This window comes from Alexandromys fortis, unplaced genomic scaffold (genome assembly GCF_014885135.2).
Source record: "Alexandromys fortis isolate MF-2015 unplaced genomic scaffold, M_Fortis_MF-2015_v1.1 scaffold_116, whole genome shotgun sequence".
NCBI lineage: Eukaryota > Metazoa > Chordata > Mammalia > Rodentia > Cricetidae > Alexandromys > Alexandromys fortis.
The window spans coordinates 4,569,777-4,590,687 of NW_026067998.1; the positions used below are offsets into that span (position 1 = coordinate 4,569,777).

The following is a 20,911-nucleotide window of genomic DNA, read 5'->3' on the forward strand; positions in this document are numbered from 1 at the left end:
GTTTCATCTGCTTTGTGCGGCCACAGGATGCAAAACCTATCCTAACCCAGGCTGAGTTCTGAGTTCGTCACATCATAGTTAACAGAGCCTGAGTGCCGCTAAGCTCCATATTCCTGGGGCTGAAAGAACACTCAGACTTCAGGAAGTTCAGGTTTGGGATTCAGGATGCTCAAGCCATACTCTATGAAAAATTCCCCAGTTACACAAAATCTGAAACACTTCAACTCAAGCATTTCAGGAAGACACACAGTGTATCATATGTCATAGCACAGACTCGGCCCAAGTAGCACACAGATGATTCTAAACACCACATGAAGTTAAGAATGGTGGAAACCAGACATTTGCAGAATTTCCTCAAACTAACATCTCTAGAGTTATTCTTGGCAACCCAACATCTGACGCAAAGCAGAAAGCCAAGCTTTGTAGCTCAAAGTCCATGACCAGCGAGTTTCAATATTTTATTAAAATAGCATATTTAACCAAGGTTAACCAAGAATACGTTAACATTGTTTCCCCACCCCACCCCAATATGCAGCACAACACAGTAGTGATTTCAAATATCCTTGATCAAGAACCAACGGAGATGTTTCAAAGTCAAGTTTGCAACTAAAAACCAAATGTTCAGATAATTCTCAATTAACAAAGAAACAATGCTTTCCAATGGAGTTTTCACGTGTCCCCAGATAAACGCTGGTGCACCGCCCACCTGACAATACCACTAGGATTTTTATTCTTTATGCATAGTGTAACGTCTCATTTATAAGTACCCACTTTTATAAATAAAATCGGCATTTCCCCCATTTAATGTTTCTTCTCAGCTTCACAAAGAAACCAGTAAATAAAACTGTCAACGACAGTTACAGCATACACTCTAACAGCAAGATAAAAAAAAACAAACCTGAAAATAGCAGAGATGCATCTAGGCTGTTGTACATAAAAAGACAGATTTAAAAAGTGCAAGGCAAAGTCTGCAGGTTTCAAGGGAGCTTTTAGGCACATCCATGTCTTTAAAGCGAGCTTCAGAATGAAATTCCAGTTTGTTCTTCATGACACCTGTTTAAGTCTTTAAAAAAAAATCCCACAAAAGTCCATTTCATTGAGTGTAAGACGGAGTCTCAGGTCCTACGGCTAACTCAGCTGTGGCGCGTCCGGCCCTTCTTCACTCTGGCGGGCTTAGGTTTGGGGATGTACTGGTTATTGGCCTGGTACTCCAGCTCCTTCCGGAAGTAGTGAATGGCTTTGTTCAACCCTTCCTCCAATGGAACCTGTTGGAGAGAGTGAGAAAAGGGAACACGGTCCCATCAGCAGAAAGGCTTCCTTGAAGCAAACAGCAGAGTGCCCTGGAGATGAGAGTGTGCAGCCAGCTGCCCACTGCACGAGGACACTCAAGGACTCACACCGGCCAGGAGTACATCAAGGCCACTTTGGAGAGGCTTGACGGTCTTTAGAGCTACTTTCGGGGCGCACTCTGCAACTTAGCAGGTGACACTATCAGTCACCTCAAGTTCCCAAAGCCCCCGAGTCCCCTCTTGCCGGCATGCCTACTCAGTCCGCTGCAGAGACCGGTTCTGAAATGTATGTGGGCCCACTCTTTCGAGGGAATCCTCCAAGGCCTGAGGGGAGATGCCCTGGGGAGGCTTCTCCACCTGCCTCACTGGGCCTCCCCCATCACACACTCGCACGGACAGCATAGGCAGGGAAGGGTCCACGAAAGGTGACATTTGAGGAAATCTTAACCTGAGCTGGAAACGGGAAACAGTCAACTGGCTGCTGAGTCAGACAGGCTAAAGAGAGAGCTGAGGAGGGAGGCATTGCTGAGAGCTCCAGTAAATTTGCTTGATTATGGTGCTACTTTTATAGGTGTCAAAACTACAACACATTGTATTATATGTTTTAAATATGGAAATTTAGCTATTTATGCATTACACAAGACCCTACAAAACAGAGGAAACATAACTAGACAAACTAATTAAACTAAAAACCTCTCAGTAAAATAAAAAGGCATGCAGAGATAACCTGCAGAATGGAAGAAAATATTTGTCAACTATGTATCTGATAAGGAGTTGACAGTAAAAGCATATAAGGACCACAATTAAAAAAATAGATTTAAATAGGCTTTTTTTTTTTTTTGGCCAAAAGAAGACACAGAAATGGCTGTTATGTTTATGAAAATGCTCAGGATCATCAAATATCAGAGGAACACACATTAAAAACACCTCTTCCCCAAGTTCAGATTCTTGTCCTCAAAAGTTGTCCCATTCACATGCACACACAATAATCACGGTATCATTGGATGAGACTTTTCCTATCAATTAAGACTCATATTACATAGAAGCCAATGGCAAATGTCTCATATTCTGTATCTCTATGTAAGATACAACTTCTAAACAAATATCCTGGCTCTTCATACACCTCCAAAACCAAGAGTGTATATTTAGTAAATAAACATTGAATATTTTCCTAACACATTGTGTTTAAAACACATGCTTTGGTGACAAAAGCACAAATGACAAACTTTCAAAAAGTTTGAGAACCTGAGGAGCGACAGAGATGGCTCAGCTCTTGACACCACTTTGTTGCTCTTGCAGAAGACCTGAGTTCAGCTCCCAAAACCTACGGAGTAGCTCTCAACCACATGTAACTCCAGTTGCAAAGGTTCTGATGCCCTCTGTGGGCACTACATGAACACAGCACACATGTATACAAGCAGGCAAAACACAAACATAAAATACATGAATAAAAACACAAACCATGGAGAATCCCTACCTCTGCTTCTGAAATTCGCTCTGTTTGGATGGGATGAGTGGATTTTACGTCTGACCATATTCATTTCTGTTTCACATACTAATTTTCTGTACAGCCGAAGAGTTGGACTTAAGTTCTAACTTCCCTTCAGTTAGAGTCTCCCTCCTCAGTTTACTGTGCCATGCCTTTGTAACAGGTAAGCTGAGCTCTGGGCAGCACGCTGCTCCTGGGTGGTCCTCAAATGCTCTTGTACTGAGGTGCCCCCACCCCATGTTTATTTTCCGACTGATATGGTTTTGCTTCGGCAACAGTGATTGGGATGGCTGTCATGATATAAGGGAAAGTCACTCTCTGGAGGAGCAGAGCAAAGAGCAAACAGCTAGACACTGTTGGACAGAGGCATCTTGTTCCTGCAGCCTGGCTGGCCAGGAGAATTTTCTATAAGGAGGTGAGAATTTTCTATAAAGGTCAGACACTTGAGAGGCTACACACAGCCCTGGGACACTGGTGTTCACAGAAAGGGGAAGAGCTCTCCACCAAGAGACGAAGGGGCAGGGACTGAGGGTTCAGAGTGCAAATGCAGTCTAGCAGTGGGGGAGAGGGAGCAGGGCAGATTTAGTGTCTAGTCCAGTCGTTCTCAACCTTCTGAATGGTGCAACCCTTAAATTAGTTCATTGCTACTTCATACTGTAATTTGCTACCGTTGTGCACTGTAATGTAATGTAATGTAATCTGACATGCAACCCCAGGGGGTTGGGCCCCACAGGTCTGGTCTAGCGGGTCAGCCTGTAGAGAGCCTGACCGTGTAGGAGCGCCAGGAAGCACGGAAGTCCACCTTCGTCCTTGTCTTTCAGTCTTCACGCTCTCCAGCTGGGGTTTCATCAACACAGAGACTGACATGACCAGATGAAACCTCACTCAGTTCAGCCCTGGACACCAGGACCCTGCATCGAAGCTGCTGCCATTTTCTGATGCTCTGAATCTGAAATGTCCCCAGCTCATGGCACTAGGTCAAGGCAGTGGAGTCCTTAGAAGGTGTGACCCTACAGGATGTAAGTGCTATGGCGGGCCTTTGACGGCGATACCTATCTCTGGTTCTATTTGGTTCTGTCCCTGCATTACATGAGGCCATGGACTATAGCTCTGGCTGCCACACCTTCCCCCACCCACTGGGAACCAAAACCAACCTTTGCTCCCCTTTAAGTTGCTTTTGTAAGCATTTTGTTACAGCAGTGAGAACAACTAGTGCACCCCCTTAATCCTGCCTTTAGAGACTGCTGTATGTCGGAGTTAACAGCAACTGTCAACCTGACCGACTAGAAACCTCTGGAAAACAGTCTCAATGCAGCAACTGTCGTTATCAGGTTGACCTATGGACATGTTTGTGAGATACTGCCTTGGTTGTCTTTACTGATATGGGACAGTCCAGCCCACTGAGGATGGGGCTGTTTCCTAGGCAGGTTATTATGGGATGTATAGGAAAGCTAGCTAAGCATGAACCAGGGAGCGGCACTCCTGGCACTCCTCCATGGTACCTGATTCCGGGTTCCTGCCTCCAGGTTCCTGTCCTGACTTCCCTCAGTGAGAGACTATGACCTGGAAGTGTACCACATAACCTCATTTCCTCAAGCTTATGGCCAGTGCTTCATCACAGAAACAGAATGAAAAGGGACATGTTTATATACTCTTCTGAAATCAACTCATGGGAGGCTTACGCCATTTCAGCAACAGAGGATGAGGCACCATTAAATAGAGAAAATCTCGTAGCTTCCTGGACACTCAAGCCCACCCTACTTTGCTAGAAACCTGCCTGCAAGGCCACGGCTTGGGAGGAGAAGGGCATGGGATGTCGGTGTCTCTCTCCTGAGGCAGTGACCTCCTCATACTCACCACAGGCTCCCACCCCAGCATCAGCTTTGCTTTCTTGATGTCTGGTTTTCTTTTTTGTGGGTCATCCTGGGCTTCCGAGAGAAACTGAATTTCACTTCCACTACCTGAGTTTTTTAAAAAGAAAAAGAAAAGGACATGTGAATCCTTTATCACTAGGGGGCACTGTTTTTCCATCTACGCCAGAAGAAAATCATACCTATAGTAGAAGAAGAGCAAGGACCCAACACAAGCCGCTCTGACAAAGCCATAGGACAGTCCTCATGAATGTAGGTGTGCGCCTGCATGGCCATTACCAGACAGTCACGTGCAGAATGGTTCTGGTCCCACAAGATCCTCTCACAAGAATAAAAGGGCTTGTGTCAAGAACAAAGCTCCACGTCAGGTAACAAATGTAGATGTGTCTATGGGGCACAATTCCTTAAACACAACATATAAATGTGGAAGGGACCACCCTGAAGGTGGATGCTCCCAATGGGCCACACCTGGTATCCAGAATCTAGGAATCCCTTCCCCTGGAAATCAGATAGTCTATAATCCCCTTAACCTATAGCATGCAGAACATAACTTAGAGCCCATGATGACCTGACCATCAATGCTCTAGCCAGAACAAACCCAGAGCCAACATGTAATATGTCTGCTCTGCTGCTGGATGAAGCACGCAGATGACAGAAAAGCCTTGTCTACCTCCCTGAGGTGAGGGGCTTGACCCTAGTGACCACAAGAGAAAGCTATGACAGTGATGCAGACCTGGGGAAGTGTGACATGCAGTCCCACAGCAGCAACGTGGGGATCCTGAGTCCTCCTCAGTGGGCAGGTAGGGGTTTCCTAAACTCTGCAGTGCACATGGGTCACTGTGCACACTTTCATCTGGGAGGCCAGGGCTCGCATCTACAGTGCCATTAGAGCAAAGCCTCTGACCCACGGTTTCTGCACACCAAAGGTTTCAAAGGCATGGTGACTGGAGGCAGCCGGTGACCGAAGCAGGCCCTGCCTCACCAGCGGGACTGCACAGCTGGAAAGCGCATCTGCATGGGACTGCTGGGACCATACAGCACTGGGCTTATGTAGCAGAAAGACTGTCTCCACTGTCTGTCACAAAGAACAGGATCCCAGCTGTCCACAGCTGCTCACCACAATCCTGAGCCAGGAATGTCAACACGGAGGAGTCCATTCAGCCAAGGGGGCAGCAGGGTCAAATGAGAGCAGCCTGCAGCACACGCTTATGATGGTCCAGGCCAGACTAACCCATCCTGAACTCAGATTCTGGCCTGGAGACAGACTTCCCAGAGCTCCAGCAGGCCTGAGGATGAGGCCCGGGCTACCTCCTTGGCACTTGTAACCCAGGGGCCGGGCCAGACCCAGGAACCTCCTGCTGCTTCACAGGACACTGTTCCAATGCCACACGAGTAAACCCAGCACGGACAGAACTAACGTCACTCTTTCCTTGCTCCTGGAATTTGGTCTCAGTGGGGGTGGCGCCCGGATATCAGTAACAGTCTCCTGTGCAGGATGTGCTAACCTAACCTCATCACACCTGGAGGACAAATCTCTGTCCCACACTCCACCAGACCTGCAACTAGACCCGGGAGCCAAACTCATCTCACGCCATCCTCTCTCTAATCCCCCGCTCAGAGGAGCTGGACTGTTCCTCATAAACAACGGCTCTGGGCCAGTAAGTCGGCATCTTGTACCGATTCCCTACTTTCTAGGGAAGGTACTACCAATAGACACAGTAAATGCAGATGAGTTCATTCAGAGTGGTTGAGCATACTTACCAACAAGGTTTTTAATTAACTGAGCAAATTCCAGGATTGTGTGTTCTTCTGGGTTCCCCTAAGGAAGAAATAGATTCTCCTATAAGCGTATTGACAAGGGCAGTACTCTCCTGCTTGGGCTACACATATGACTTCAGAGACATGTTCTGTACAAATCATCATCAGCCCCCAGACTAGCCTGCCTCCAAGTAACTTCACCCCAGCTTCTTGTGCCATTGGAGCACTTTCTAGCCAGGTGCAAACCTACACTACCTTAGACCTTTATCTGTTCTGAAGAATAGTCTTCAGGTAGGACAAGGTCATTTAAAGTGGGTCCCATACACTGGGTGAGCTCCCAGGACAAGTAACTTTTCAGTCTACTCCCTGTCCTGTCACTTTGGTACTACTCTGCATGTTTGCTTTCACATTACTGGCTCTGCTAGGACAACAAACCTCCTCGACGAGAACAGTGCCAACACCTTTTACGGTGCAGGATCAGCGGTCGGATAGAGAAAGCTGCAGCAGCAATGGATGCTGTCACAGACCAGCTTACTGGGGTGGGGCAGAGGAGCTGCTAAGCAAACCCTTCTATCACATTTTCTGACAATTGCTGCCTTCACTTTTGCAATGCTGGAGAGGGAGCTCAGGGCCCCGCCCACACCGGGAGCCACTTCACCTCTGCTCCAACCTATTACTCTTACCCCACGAGGACCGCCCAGCAGAGACCACAGAAAAGCCCGGCAGCTGTAAAGTTTAAAAACCTCCAGCTCCCATTTTCCAGGCTATCCTGGACCCAGAGATCAGCGTCAAGAAGGCCCAGGCCTAACTGTAGGTGCAAAGAAAGGCCCCAGGAGGCAGAGCGGAGTGATGGAAGGAACATAGGAGAAAGGGGCTGTGGGAGACACCTGGCAGACACTTTTCTGATTTGACGGAAGACAGCTTTTTAAGTCGATACAGTGCCTAAATGCTCTTGTGCAGAAGTTTCCTAAAAAGAATAAGGCAATAAGATGCACAGAGAACACGCAGGCATAAACAATGAAGCAGGGCTTTTTATCGTAAGCCTTTATCCATTCGGAGCTTTGATTCGCCTTACAAGTGTGATCTTTACACAAAGCCCTTCAGGCACAGGGAATTCACACACTGCTCACACATGCCTTGCAAATGTCATTTTTTCAATCCCTTTCTCTGCTTTTTTTTACTTCCGTACTTAGCAGATGCCCTACACAGTCCTGAGCAAGGAAAGCCTTCACTAAAGACCCTGCAGCTGGTGCAAAGGAGAGGCAGAACGGAACTCACCAAGTTGACAGGGCTGCTGACATTGCTGTTCATGAGTGCTACCAGGCCATTCACCAGATCACTGGAAAAGAGGGAGAGCTGGGTCAGGCAATGCTCGCCATAGAGCAGGAATGCTGAGGGCACGCGCCAAACCTCCCCAGACAAAAATGAAAACCCAAATGGAAAACTGAATGTGGAAACGAAACCCTGTGAATTAAGATGGCGTCTGTAATGCTAGCATGTTCATGGATGAGATGAGTCCTGGAACGCTGGGATTTGCTTTCGGTGGGTGTGGTAGGGTGGTGAACAGGGCGGAAAGAATGGGTTAAATCTACCCTTTCTGTGCATCTCTGAAAACAATCAAGGACCAAAAGTAAGTTAAAGTAGGTATACAACCCCCCACCCAAGATGGCAACTGCAGAGTCTCTGACAAAGCCCCACGTTTAATGTGAACCCACGTTAGTCAACCAAAACAAGAGCTATGACTGCTTCATAAAATAAGCTCCACAGAAATGAATGGACTTCAGTATGCAAACTCCATACTGGCAAATCACAGCGAAAGCCAAACAAACTGAGCACTGAAATCAATGCGCGCTGCTCCCCCTCCCCCAGTCTCCAGCCCACCCTTAGCACATCCTATGAGCTCGCTGTCAGGGGCAGCTGGATGTTTCCGATGGATTGTGATTGGCTGAGCCATGAAGGTGAAGAGAGAAGTAAGCAAACTTCGGCTTACCAAGGTTTGGTTCTTAGTTTCAGAAGCGTTAAAGTGTGGCTCTGTTAAAGAAAAGTTACTTCGTAAAAATGACACCTCACTGGGAATCTTAAGCGCTTGTTCTACGCCCATGTCCAGCAGCTACGGTTCTGAATGAATTCCACGTGGGAACCTCTCCCTCTTCCTCCAGCTTTCCCACAAGGCACAAGCCACTAGGGGCCATGACTGGCTTCCAAAACAAAACCCAAGATTGTTTTTCTTTTTTTTTTAATTGGAATAAAAAATTTTTTTGGTGTGTCATTTAATAAGGTTGTTTCTGCCTTTCTAGTTTCAACAATGAGGATTTTATATAAGTATGCTTAATGTTCTGTTCTCACAGATCAAGTGCAAATGCAAACCACCATTGACCTTGAATGATTTCTTTTCTAGGAGAAACTGGCAAAAAAGTCACTTCATCACCATGGCAGTAGTCGCTACATCTACCACGCATTCTTATGGCATCCATCTGTGTGTCTGTAAGGAGACATTAAAAGCTGCCATTCAGTAGCATCCACAATGGCTCCTAACATTGGAAGTAAGGGCAGGGTCATGTGGAGTTGGAAGACGGCTGGTTCTTAAGCAGTCATCCTCTTTGGGAGAGGAGGGAAGGAGGGAGGGCCGTGCACCTTATACGTAACAGGTAGGCAACTTTTAAAGTCAAAATTGTGTAAGTCATACTCATTCAGCCTGAAGCTCTTTCAAAGTGTCATTTTGACAAAGTGACTTTTAAGGAATATATAACATGCCTTTGTTATGTGAATGAGGACAGAACCCAACCATGAAAGTCTCAGACACGTCATGCCAGATGTCAATGCGGATGACCATGTAGGCCTTGGGTCCCTGCAGCACTGCCGAGGCAACTGTGGCTCTGGGGACAGTTAACCCAGGTCTGTAACTACAGATCCAAACCCTCTTACAAAGTAAGGGACTTTCAGTTTCTTAAAGGGGTAGGGGTATGTTTAAAACAGCAAGCCCCTGGTCAGTTCTCTGTGGAGACATAGTGTACATCAGGAAACTGACCCACAATGTCCCTAAGTCCTGTGATCTCAGATGCCACCACAATGGCAGCATTCCAGAAAGGGAATCTGCTGAAAGGGTCCGCGCCTATGAACAGGGAAACGACTTACATCCTCTTTCCAAGGTGTCAGATAGTCTGGGAGGTGACCCTGTGCAGGTCATAGCAACTAGGTGTGTGAGCTGTGGACGTAACAGGCCTGATGCCATGAGTGTGTTTTGTGCTAGGCTGGGTTAGCACACAGCATAGGCATTACTGAATTCTAAGTATTCTAACTACTTACCCCCTTTCTCCCCACCAAATGGATCTGAAGCTACTCAACTTAATTTCATAGGAACTGCCACCGAAGCAGTGTGACCAGAGAGAAGGCAGGCTTCTAACCAGGACCCTTTTTTATCAGGTCTTATAATGGTGGATTATAAGGAAGTTTGGGACTCCGATTATGTAGTTCGAGGTTGAATCTGTGTACTTGAAGACATTAGACCTCCTTGGAAGTGCATGACTGGGGAGGGGGTGAGAGGGGATGGGATGAAAACGCAGTGCTACTATTATTATGAAAAGGTGGTTCAATACAAGGTGGTCTGACTAGTCCAGTCCAGAGACAGAAATTCACCCCAATACATTTCTCCAAGCACACAGCCTCAGCTCTATACGCTAAAACAGAAACTGTCCCGGGGGAGGGATGGCCACTTGTGCCCTGTGAAACCTTCTCTTGAAACTGTGAAGTTAACCTATCTGGACGACACATGAGCAGCTAGGTCTCCTTTTCAGGCTTTTGGCCCCATTTGACAAGATACGCATGGGTAAGGAGACGCAAACACTGACTGTGACTTATTCACAGCTCCTGGATCACATGTAAGAATGAATGTATATACTTTCAGGAAAAAATCTATACTGGTTGTTTTGACTTTGGGGGAAAAATTAAAGCAGCATTCCTATTTTACTAAGTGACTTCTACTGAGCTCTTCAGCTACTAAGATACAGCTGCTACTCAGACCCACACCCCATAGCTAACATCTTACCCTACAGCACCCTTGGATGGCTCTAAGACACCTGGGACAGCATTTTCTGGGCAAGAGGCATTTGGGGTATTTGCATTTAAAAGCAAAAGTACATGGTGTCAAAATCTAGATGTGGGTTTTACAGTGATCAAGGGTGTTGGAAACAGCCATGGAATTTGTAATTGTTACCCCTAGGCAGACGATACTTTAGCGTTGTAACTGCTTATTATTTCTAACCGCATTGACCAACAAAACCCTAGGTAAGCTTCCAAAGACAAAAACACAAGTCCCCAAGTACATGAGCCCGCCTCAGCTGCAACATGAGGTCGCCGTTAAGAAACTCTGATCACATATTCTTACAGACTCTCTCCATGCTAGAGAACTATGATTTAAAACATTGGTTGGACAATTGAATCAGAGGTTTGATGGGTGATTAATTGGCCTGCAGCATTAATTATCCAAGCTACCCTCAGTGCTAGACAATGTCATCTATGCAACACTAGGTGGCAGTGAAAGATTAGCCAAGGAGTCACAGAAACGGTGGATGAAAACCAACTTTAACAGAGAGAAGCAAGAGGTTCCTAGTCAAATATTGAAATGAACTTACTACATAGTTGAGCAGCAGAAATACTCAGCATGTACAATATACACTGAACTCTTACTACGTTCCTCTACTCAGAACCCAGGCTAAGGACCGGAGCCTTACCTGACATACTGGAACGCCCTTGTCTGAGACCCGGAACCATACACCTAGAAGGAAACCAAGAGTTAGACCTGAGAGAAACACCCTGACACCATTAGTGGGGCTCCTTGGAATTCTGTGGGGTTGACTTCAGAATCAATCCTTGACAAGGCACTGACACAGGCTTATGTCTTGAGGTTCACGAACCCTCTTTGCCTGATACATGTGACTATGATCCTTAGCAAAGAAGCTTCTCGTTGCAGCCACAGAACCCATCACAGAAAACCATGACTGGTCAAAATACAGAAAACTGAAGAGATCCTCAGCCTCAACAGATGCGTTTACAACACAACTCCTGCACCTAGGCTCAGGGAACATATGAAAAAGAGGCTGGGAAGATTTTGAGGGCCAGGGGAACAGGAAACCTGCTATGGTATTGAATGGTGTCTCCTGGAGATGACTAGGATACCCCCACAATACTGCAACGGTATGGCTGAGAAACAAGACTCAAACAATCACACACTTATAAACACATTAATGAGATCTCAATCCTAGGGGAAAAAAAAAACTATAGGCAACTAACAACTACTGAGAGAGGGAAAATCAGTCTTCCCCAGGGATGGACCCCTTAGCTTGTTATCCAATACCAAGTGGTGAAATCATATGCATATAAGCCACACTGAATGGACTCAGGAGGTGTATTTATATATTATGCTTCTGTGTTTCTGTTGCAACAATAATAATCAAAGGAAATGAGGCCATCAATCTGAAAGGGAGGAAAATGGGCAGTGTTGGAGGTAAAGGACACAGGAGGGGCTGAGGGAAGGGGAGGAAATGAGGCAGTTATATTTTAATCAAAACAAATTAAGGAAAACGAAAACATCTTGAATCACATCTCACACTCTGTACTTCAGCACTGATACTTAACATGAGCATATACAGCTATATCAAGTTTTTCCTCAAAAGACAGAATTTAAGAACTGGCTTCTTGAATTAGGGTTTGTAGGATCTATTAAAACTCGGGGGCTGTGATCCTCGAGTCCAGTTGTGTAGCACACACTAATGTGAATAATATTCAGTGGGGGCTATACAACATACATGCACACACACAGATGTGTACAATATTCAGTGGGGGCTCTATACTCCCCATGCACGTATGGACACACACACACATACACTAATGTGAACAATATCCTGTGGGGGGTTTCTACATACACACATACACATTAATGTGAACAATATTCAGTGGAGGAGCTCTACACACACACACACACACACACACACACGAACAACATTCAGTGGGGGCTCTCCACCCTGGATGCATTACAAATGATAGACTTCTGCCTAATAGACCAGTAAACTATGATCATAGCTGTATATCTGGCTCCTCGGGAATTCCAACATATGGCTACGGCCAAACTGAGACCTCCCAGGAGAGTAATAGGATTCAGAGGTACAGGTTTGGAACACCTGTAGTCCCACTGAGCTAAGAACTGAGTTAAGGGTCCTCAATGTTCATAAAAAGTCCAAGATGACAGATCTCAGCAGTTAAAAATCAATTAACAATGGGAACCAGGTGGTCCTAGCTGGTGGGATAAACTATTTCTTGTGTGGCTACCAACCTTTCCTATATGACTGGGTCTGGACAGTTGTATTCCTATTGCCCCAAAAGTAATGCCTGAGCACCAGCCACAGCTGAATTGAGTTTCTGTGGGGGAGACCAAGTTTTATAATCCTCAGGCTCCTGCAGAGACTCTGAGGTGCAGCCCAGGCTCAGAACTACTTAGTAAACATCCGGGTTCCCCAAATCCCAGGTTTACTAAAACATATGTTTCACTAATGATCTGCAAAATCTTGGGAGTCAAGCCTGAAAATTCACCTTTCTGAGACTTCTGATGTGTGGTGCTGATGTTCCTGGGTTCACAATCTGAGAACCTTTGCACTAAAGGACATGAATATTTACAAAAATTCTGTAATGACACAAATGCAGCTACACCACTACTGCGGTGATGTTTGTCTTGATTTTTACATATTGAATAATGGATACAAGAAAATGCTATCCCAAGCATCTTAGGGCCATCCAGGGGCACTGTAGGGTGAGGTGGTAGCTATAAGGACATGGGCTACATAGATCTGGGCAGCCCTCCGTTCTGTCTCAGCTGGAACAACTATGGAGCTTTTTTTTTTTCGGCTTAAGTGAGGGGCCTGGTAGAAATCTCTCAGAAAAAAATGAAAATTGTACTTAAAAAATTCAAAAGTTCTAACAACCACTGTAGATTTTTCTGGAAAGTAAAGAAAAGCATAGTTGATCTGTCTAGACTGTCAAGCTGTTACATGCCACATTCAGAGATCTGGGCTTTCAGCGTCTGCTCAGGAATGGAGGGCAGGTGAGAAAAAGGAGACCAGCACTGTGTATGGAGTGGTCTGCTGACGGGGTCAAATCTCAGCACAGGCGCGCCCAGGACAGGGCCTCAAGAAGCACCAATGTCTTATTGGTTCGGGGTGAGTGTGCCCTTCTGGCTCACTGCCACACCTGCCTGGGGACTGGAGGCTACTCCGTGTCCACAGGCCAAGTAGAGAGGATGCTCAGCCACACTCATGAGTCTGTACAGTCCCACACTCTGGCTTCACTTCACAGGATGAGAGAGAGTCAAGGAGAGTCTGGGGACACAAAGCTGCTTTCAGGGGACTAAGTGCTGTCTGTGACCCAGGAGTCACCGAGATGTTTAGCGAGTAGAGGTGACAAGAAGTGCAAAGGGAGCTGTCACAGCACTGTCCTCTGCCATGGGCACTAGGTACTTTAGCTACGACAGCCTCTGCTGAACAAGCTCCAGAGTCTCCAGAAAGTCTATGGCCAGCGGGCACTTCTCGTAGAGCTGTGTTAACCAAAGCTCCGCTTAGTGAATCCAGCCCTCATAGCTGCCTGGGTTTCTCAACTCTCCAATTTCCCAAGCCGTGCGGCCACCTGGCCTCCCTCAGCAAGAATCCTCTGATGAATCCCCCTCCCGAAATGCTTCCTCCTCTTTCTTTTTTCTCTCCACAGACTCACTCTGCTCCTTGGCTGGGATTCCTGCTTGCTCTCTCTGCTAAGGCTGCGCTTCATCTCCAGCATCTCTCCCCACTCTACTCCGCTGCCCTCTACCAGAACCACCTGTCAAGGGAGGAGACGCTTTCTCCATCCAAGAGAAAAGCACCGGCAGTTCATCAGGTTCTTGATGGGCACAGAATTCTGTGAAACAACACAACAACGGAAAACCACAAAACACTCTAAATGGCTCCTCAGGCCTTCTGCCTAGGTGGCTAGGAAAGAAGGAAGTCTGGCAGGCTCCGGATTAATGGCGTTCGGATGGCGCCAGTGATCTCCCCCTGGATCTCTGGCACAGAGTCATGCCGGGCCTGAAGACAACATGAGACATGACCTCTGCCAACAATGTATGCATTCTTGAGGCTGCCAGAGGACTTACTTTTCTCCTTAACATGGGGCCCTTGAAGCCGCCAAGAAGCCAATAAATTGAAAAGCTGTTTTTTCGAAGGCTGCTAACAGTTTTCTCTGCAAACAGTCAGAGCTTCAGGAGTGTCTCCCTTCCCAATAGAGATCACTTGAACCCCTAATATAACTGTCCCCCAGTTTCCATGCAGATTGGCTCCAGAACACTCCACATATATCAAAATCCAGAACGGTCAAGAAATGGTTTAGTATTTGCATATAAGCTATGCACATTCTCAATACAGGAAAACAACATCTGTCCACGTTGTCACAGACACCATACACCATACTTTCTAACATTTTCTACTGCAGCTGGCTGAATCTGTGGCTGGGAAACCTGTGGAGAGAAGCCAGATGCAGCAAGAGGGGATCTGAAAGGCAGGTTCACCTGGCAGTAACAGCTGCAACTGCTGGCTTCTGTGGCTAACCACTGAGCCACTTCTCACGCGCTGAGAAGTGGTGACTGCTCACCACTTACCTGGTCATTAATTCAATCATCATTTGTCTCACACTGCCTCTGTGCTGGGGCCAGGGACACAGCTGGACATGAAAGGAACAAAGAGCCTGGTTTCCAGAGCTAATGTTGTGCTGGTGGCCTGGAACTGTAGTGTTTCAGTCGGTAGTGAGTGCAATGGAAAGAGAGCCATGGTGACTGAAAGCCAAACGGTGCATTCGTATAGACAGTGCTCCAGCTCGCACAGGCTACAGAGAATGGGGAAGAGTGCCCAAGAAACACTCTCAGAACAAGCAAGACAGGAGCTGAAGGAGTCAGTTTGAGGAGTGGGAAGTGGGGAGGGTAGGAGCCATTGGAAATGTCCGTGGCATAGGCTGTTCCTGAGATGAGGGATCTTTGGGTTTGTTCTCTTCAGAAGGCTGTCTCTAGGCCAGGCCAAGAGAAGGCAGAGAACAAGGATGGAAGTACTGCAAAGACAGGACACTATGATGGCAGTGTGGATCCAGAGCCAGGCTGCCAGGATGAACTGCTGAGAGTCCATAAATGGTATGGAAAGAGAAGCAGGTGTGACTTCAGAACCTTCATCAAGGGGCAGCAAGGTGCCACTGAGGGAGAGGAGCAGAATGGGCTTGACCCATTAGAACGCAGAGCTGAGGTCTAGAATGACATCTTTTCTGTGATGCATTTATCAAAACTCACCAACACGAACCTGCGCCTTGCTAGAACCACATTCGTTCACTCCCTGGCCTTCACTAAGAGGCTAAGAAAACAGTGGGGGCAGTTTAAGCAGGCCAGTGGGCACAGGTGGAGTTCAGGAGTACAGGGCGAACGCAATAGGCACCCAGGCTCACTGGAAGACCATTCCTGGTCTGTGTTCTACCCATTTACTTCTATTCCTTTCATTCAGGTAGCACAGATACACATGAATATGAAGAATCAACTCTGGAAACCCAAGTCCCTGAATCAAGTCACCCTTTCTTCGCTATATGCAGCCTCCAGGCAGACCTACCGTGAGCGGCTCCCCCTGCAGCGCTTGCAGGATGAAGTTGCTGACCACCCGCCCATCATTCATGTGCATTCGTGGCCCGAAGGTGTTGAAGATCCTCGCCACCCGCACTTCCACACCTTCCTGGAACAGAGAGAAAGGACGTGAGGCACGCGCATCCGCAGTGTGCAGTGCTCATACATATCCAGAGACTGCACGGATGGAGCACAAAAGACTAGACCTTTTCTGTTCTGATTCTCTAATGTGCTCATCACAAAGCAACTGGGAGCCGCAGAGCTACATCAAAGCCAAAACTGCCTCAGATTCACTGCGGGAAGGCCAGGAGGATGGGCCCCTGGTGGGGAAGCTACGAGACGGTTGTGTAAGGGTAAACTGTTTATATAAACTGTTCTCCAACAGGTGCCTATTTTCCATGGAGGGGGGTTCATGACCTAAAATTTATTAGGGAATTTCTGTCTATGAAGTCGATGACAGTAAGCAGACATATGTTTGTTATGCACTTCAAGTTACAGCCATGGTGCATGCCAAATGTCTGGTTAAGATGGAAATGGCACTAAATTACACTGTGCAGGCTACTCTGTGGTTTCGGGAATCCGCCATAGATCTTAGCGCCTATCCCCTGGGGATGGCAGGGATGATGAACTAACGAGGGGAGGAAAAGGAAAAGCAGGGATGCTTCTCTCGTCAGAGGATAACTCAAGTGTCCACTTGCATCTAACTGATGAGAAAGAGGGTGATCAGGATATCTATCGCATTATTCTCTGAAGAGACTGGAAAACCTCAGCGATATTACAATACTCAAACAGGCATGCCCAGCAGAGGGGAGCTCAAGTCAGATGCTCTTGCCCTCTTGTCTCCCTTCTCGGGAACGACCATCTGAACGAGCATCTAGAGCATGGCCTTATGAACTGACCTTTTCAAACAGTTACTGCTCAACACACAAACAGGCAGCCCTGCTGATTTTTCTGTCTGAACCTAGGGCCATTAGGCAAGCTAACTGGAATCAGCTAAAGATTCTTAAGAGCTCACACGAACCAATCAAGCAGCTGTAGCCACTGTTGCTACTCCCTCTGCACACAGCAGCCTCATGGCTTTCCAAATGAACACACTCAAGTCCAGAGATCACTGCAAGGTTAGCTACACCGAAGGAGACAAACCCGAAGGTTCTTTCAGTTCAGCCCTGTTCACTTCCCGGACACTGGCATCTTCTGGAATTAGCATGCCCAGCTCTTTCTTTATGGTGTCAGCAAACCTTTGCCTTGACACAAAGTGACAAGTGTACAGTTCTGACACACTCATCCTCTACCCTCGCAGTGGGATACTGGAGGTATAACCAACAGATGTCAGCAGGCTGAAAACCGGGGAAGTGCCCATTAGGGCAGTATGTTATTGTGGGCAGAGCCTGTTTCTGAAGGATCAATGGGCAAGCACATTCCTGTATTCTAGACCACATGCCATCAATCTACACAGCTGAGCCTGTCGCCTACCACACTCGCGAGTCTCCATCATGCTGCGGTGCAGAGACTCAGCACAGCCACGGCCAACATTCACAGAATTAACTACTGACTCATTCTTAGCAACAGCTTCATGCCGCTGTGTACTCTGTCCTTTATAGGGAGCCATGAGTCATGACCCAAGACTCTGGACACTGCGGACAGGAACATCTCAGCAAGTATGCATTAGGTCAGCAGAAAACCATAAAGCCCCAGGCAGAGAGGACAGGCCTGAGCACATGGCCACTGAGCACAAGCATGGGCAGAGCGGGAACACTCCAGGTTCGTCCAGCACTCTCCAGCTCTGTTTAACTAAGACTTATGATCCCAATGTTTGAAGTGGGAACAACAATGTCCATTCTGTTTCAAGGGTTAGAAAAGTGATGCTGTTTTGAAAACTGACCATGTCACAATTCTGAGCACAAGACAGACAGATGTTTTCTGGTATCCAGTATCCCTTGGACAGAAAAATCTGATGATGCTCAAGTCCTGAACAGGGTTTGCACAAAGCCTTCACAATCATACATGTCAGCTCTGGATGACTTCCATACCTAGTTCAATGTGAGTGCCCTGCACAAAGCTGTATGCTCCATCACTCAGGGGAGAGTGGATACAAATTCAGCACCTGCACCGTTTCCCTATGCTTTCCCTTCATGGCTGGCACTGCACCCTAATTATTCATGAAGGAGAGATGCCTGCACTTGTACCCAGCCTGTCTCCTGATTGTGGTAACTATCGACCCAGCTACAAACCCGAGATCTACAATGGTGACCTGCTAGCATGAGGTGTGGTACGACAGTGACACAAATGATGCGAGAGGAACCAACACTGGATTTATATCCCCACTTGGAGATGAAACCCAAGATGGATAACGCTTGGGCGGCCAAGAACCTGTCCTGGATAGGCTAGGGGGTCTAGGATCAAATCAAACATCATTGCTCTGCTAAAAGGACAGAGCAACAAATGACTCCTAATGACATACTGTTTTACCCAGAGGCCAGCACCTTGCTCAACCCTCATCAGTGAAGCTGCTGTTGCAGTAGATGGTGATTAAAACAGAGACTCACAAGTGGACCCTGTGCAGAATGAGAAACCTTGGACACTCAGTCCTAACTGGGATGTCGATGTCATCATCAAGCCCCTCCCCTCAGGGATCAGGGAGCAATATGGAAGAGGAGGTGGGAAGACTAAGAACCAGAGGGGCTGGATGATACTAAGGACTCAGTGTCCTTCAAAACAGGACAGCAGGACTCACATATCCATGTGAACTCACAGACTGGCAGCACACACACAGTCTGCACAGGGTCGAGCCTAGTGGGGTTCTGGGGCTCAGAGGACAAAGGGGACACACATTCCCACCCCAAACCAAGAAGCTACCAACAAATGACGTCTACTTGCAAAGGAAAAACTAGTTTTCTCCAATGGAGTCTCACTAGGGATATTAACCACACTTAAGGTTAGGCCCTATGCCCAGCAGTAGACAGCTAACACAAAATGACCTTGGTGGTATTTTTGTAGACTTTTGTCTCACACTGCTTTGTTTAGGCAGTTTTTGTCTTACTGGTCTTTTGTTTGTGTATTATGGTTTCCGATTTTCTGTCTGTATGTGTTTCTTGTGTTTTTGCCTTGTTATTTTTTTTTTAATTCTGGTTTGTTTGTTTTCTTTGTATTTTCTAAAGAGACAAAGAAGGCTTGGGTGAGAGGGTAGGATCTGGGAAGAGTTGGGGGAGGAGAAACTATAATCAGAACATATTGTTAAAAATTATTTTCAATTAAAAAAAGGGGATTATGTAGAGTGTTTCTCAGGTACCCCACCAGGATGAGAGGACTACATGGTAGAATCCCACAGCACTCTGGGATTAATCACAGGCCTGGGGAAGAGAAACCGGATATGGGACTAGTATGCCACCCCACAAGGGTAAGCTGGCATCAGACAGGGCACTGTTCACTTACAGTGGCTAAATCTTGAGGTATGGAGTCAAACAGCTCTCCCTCAAGACTGCTCTGAAATATAAGCTATGTTCTATCAAGCCATGGATGCTGTAGCACGATCACTCTACAATGATGAAAAATCCTTCATGGGACAGAGGACCACTACATGGGCTGGGGATTGGGTCTACCCAGAAGGCCACCCCCCCACTATACAAAGACCTGTCCTGCAGGAGAAGCATTGAGTACACGGACTCTGCCATGCTTCCTATTCCTTCCCACACCCTGCACGTGGGTAAAGCAATGAAGGCAAGAGGCTGAATCATTTTATTCTCTGCTGCCTCTCACACTTGAACCTAAGGACAAAGTCTTGGCCACTGGGGAACGCGGTTCACTAGGCTGATGACTCTCAGATTCACTCTGGAGAGTGGCAGGTCACAGGGGGTGGGAGATGGCAGATGTGTGTGTAGTTGCCTGACAACCCTCTTCAACTGACTACCTTAGCAGTGGATCCATTATCCAGCCATCCACAGTCAGCAAGGAGGGTGACTATAGTACAGAGAGATATCATGGGGGCAGTATATGCCTAGGAGTTTTACTCCAGTGTATTGCTACACTGCTCTATTTTGTTACTGCAAGTAATCTCTTACTATGCCTAACTCATATTAAATTTTATCATAGTTATATACACCTAGAAAAAGCATAACATGTATATAGATTCCTGCACTTTAGTTTCAGATACCCGCTGGGATCTTGAAGTTTATCTCCTTCAAAAATAATAGGGGACTGTTATTAACTGACGTGGGATTCCCCTCTGTATGCCGTGAATACCATTGGTTAATAAAGAAACTGTCTTGGGCCTGCACAGGGAATAAAGGTAGGTGGGGGAAACTAAACTGAATGCTAGGAGAAAGAAGGAGTGAAGAAGAAGCCATGGAGCCACCGCCAGAGACAGACATGGGGAACCTTGCCGGCAGGCCACAAGCCTCTTGGTAAAATATAAAATAATGGAAATGGGTTAAATTATTATGTAAGAGTTAGCCAATAAGAAGCTAGAGCTAATGGGGCAAGCAGTGATTTAAATAATATAGTTTCTGTGTGATTATTTCGGGGCTGAGCAGCCGGGAACCAACAAGCGGCTTCCCTCCAACAGACTACTACATTAACAAGAGGACCCTCTTATAGTTGCTATGCATCAGGTTATACTGACACCACTGCAAAGTCAGGAGGGAGTGGATACCACACTGCAAATGCCTATGTGGGGTGGCAGGATGTGGCCAGTGGGCACCCTGGGAACAAGGCCAGGGCCAGCAAACACAGCAAGTCCTCTAGGGCGAGTTTTACCCATGGAACACTGGGCTTGTTGGGCTTCTTATTTTCTTTTGATTTAAGTGTAATGTACATAGCAACTAGTCTGTTAAAGCCAAAA

General features: G+C 46.8%; 1 protein-coding gene across 2 annotated transcripts in view; it reads right to left on the reverse strand.

The window, feature by feature from the left end:
* Positions 1-433: 433 nt before the first annotated feature.
* The window catches only part of Uxs1 (UDP-glucuronate decarboxylase 1), a 65,199-nt gene continuing 44,721 nt past the window's right edge, over positions 434-20,911 (reverse strand). For both annotated transcript variants that reach the window (XM_050160525.1, XM_050160524.1), the window contains exons 10-15: positions 16,064-16,183; positions 11,138-11,181; positions 7,686-7,746; positions 6,411-6,468; positions 4,636-4,739; positions 434-1,265 (exon numbers count right to left, since the gene is read on the reverse strand). In XM_050160525.1, coding sequence (XP_050016482.1) covers positions 1,134-1,265; positions 4,636-4,739; positions 6,411-6,468; positions 7,686-7,746; positions 11,138-11,181; positions 16,064-16,183 — 519 coding nt within the window. In that variant the 3' untranslated portion in view covers positions 434-1,133. The remainder of the gene's footprint in view (positions 1,266-4,635; positions 4,740-6,410; positions 6,469-7,685; positions 7,747-11,137; positions 11,182-16,063; positions 16,184-20,911) is intronic.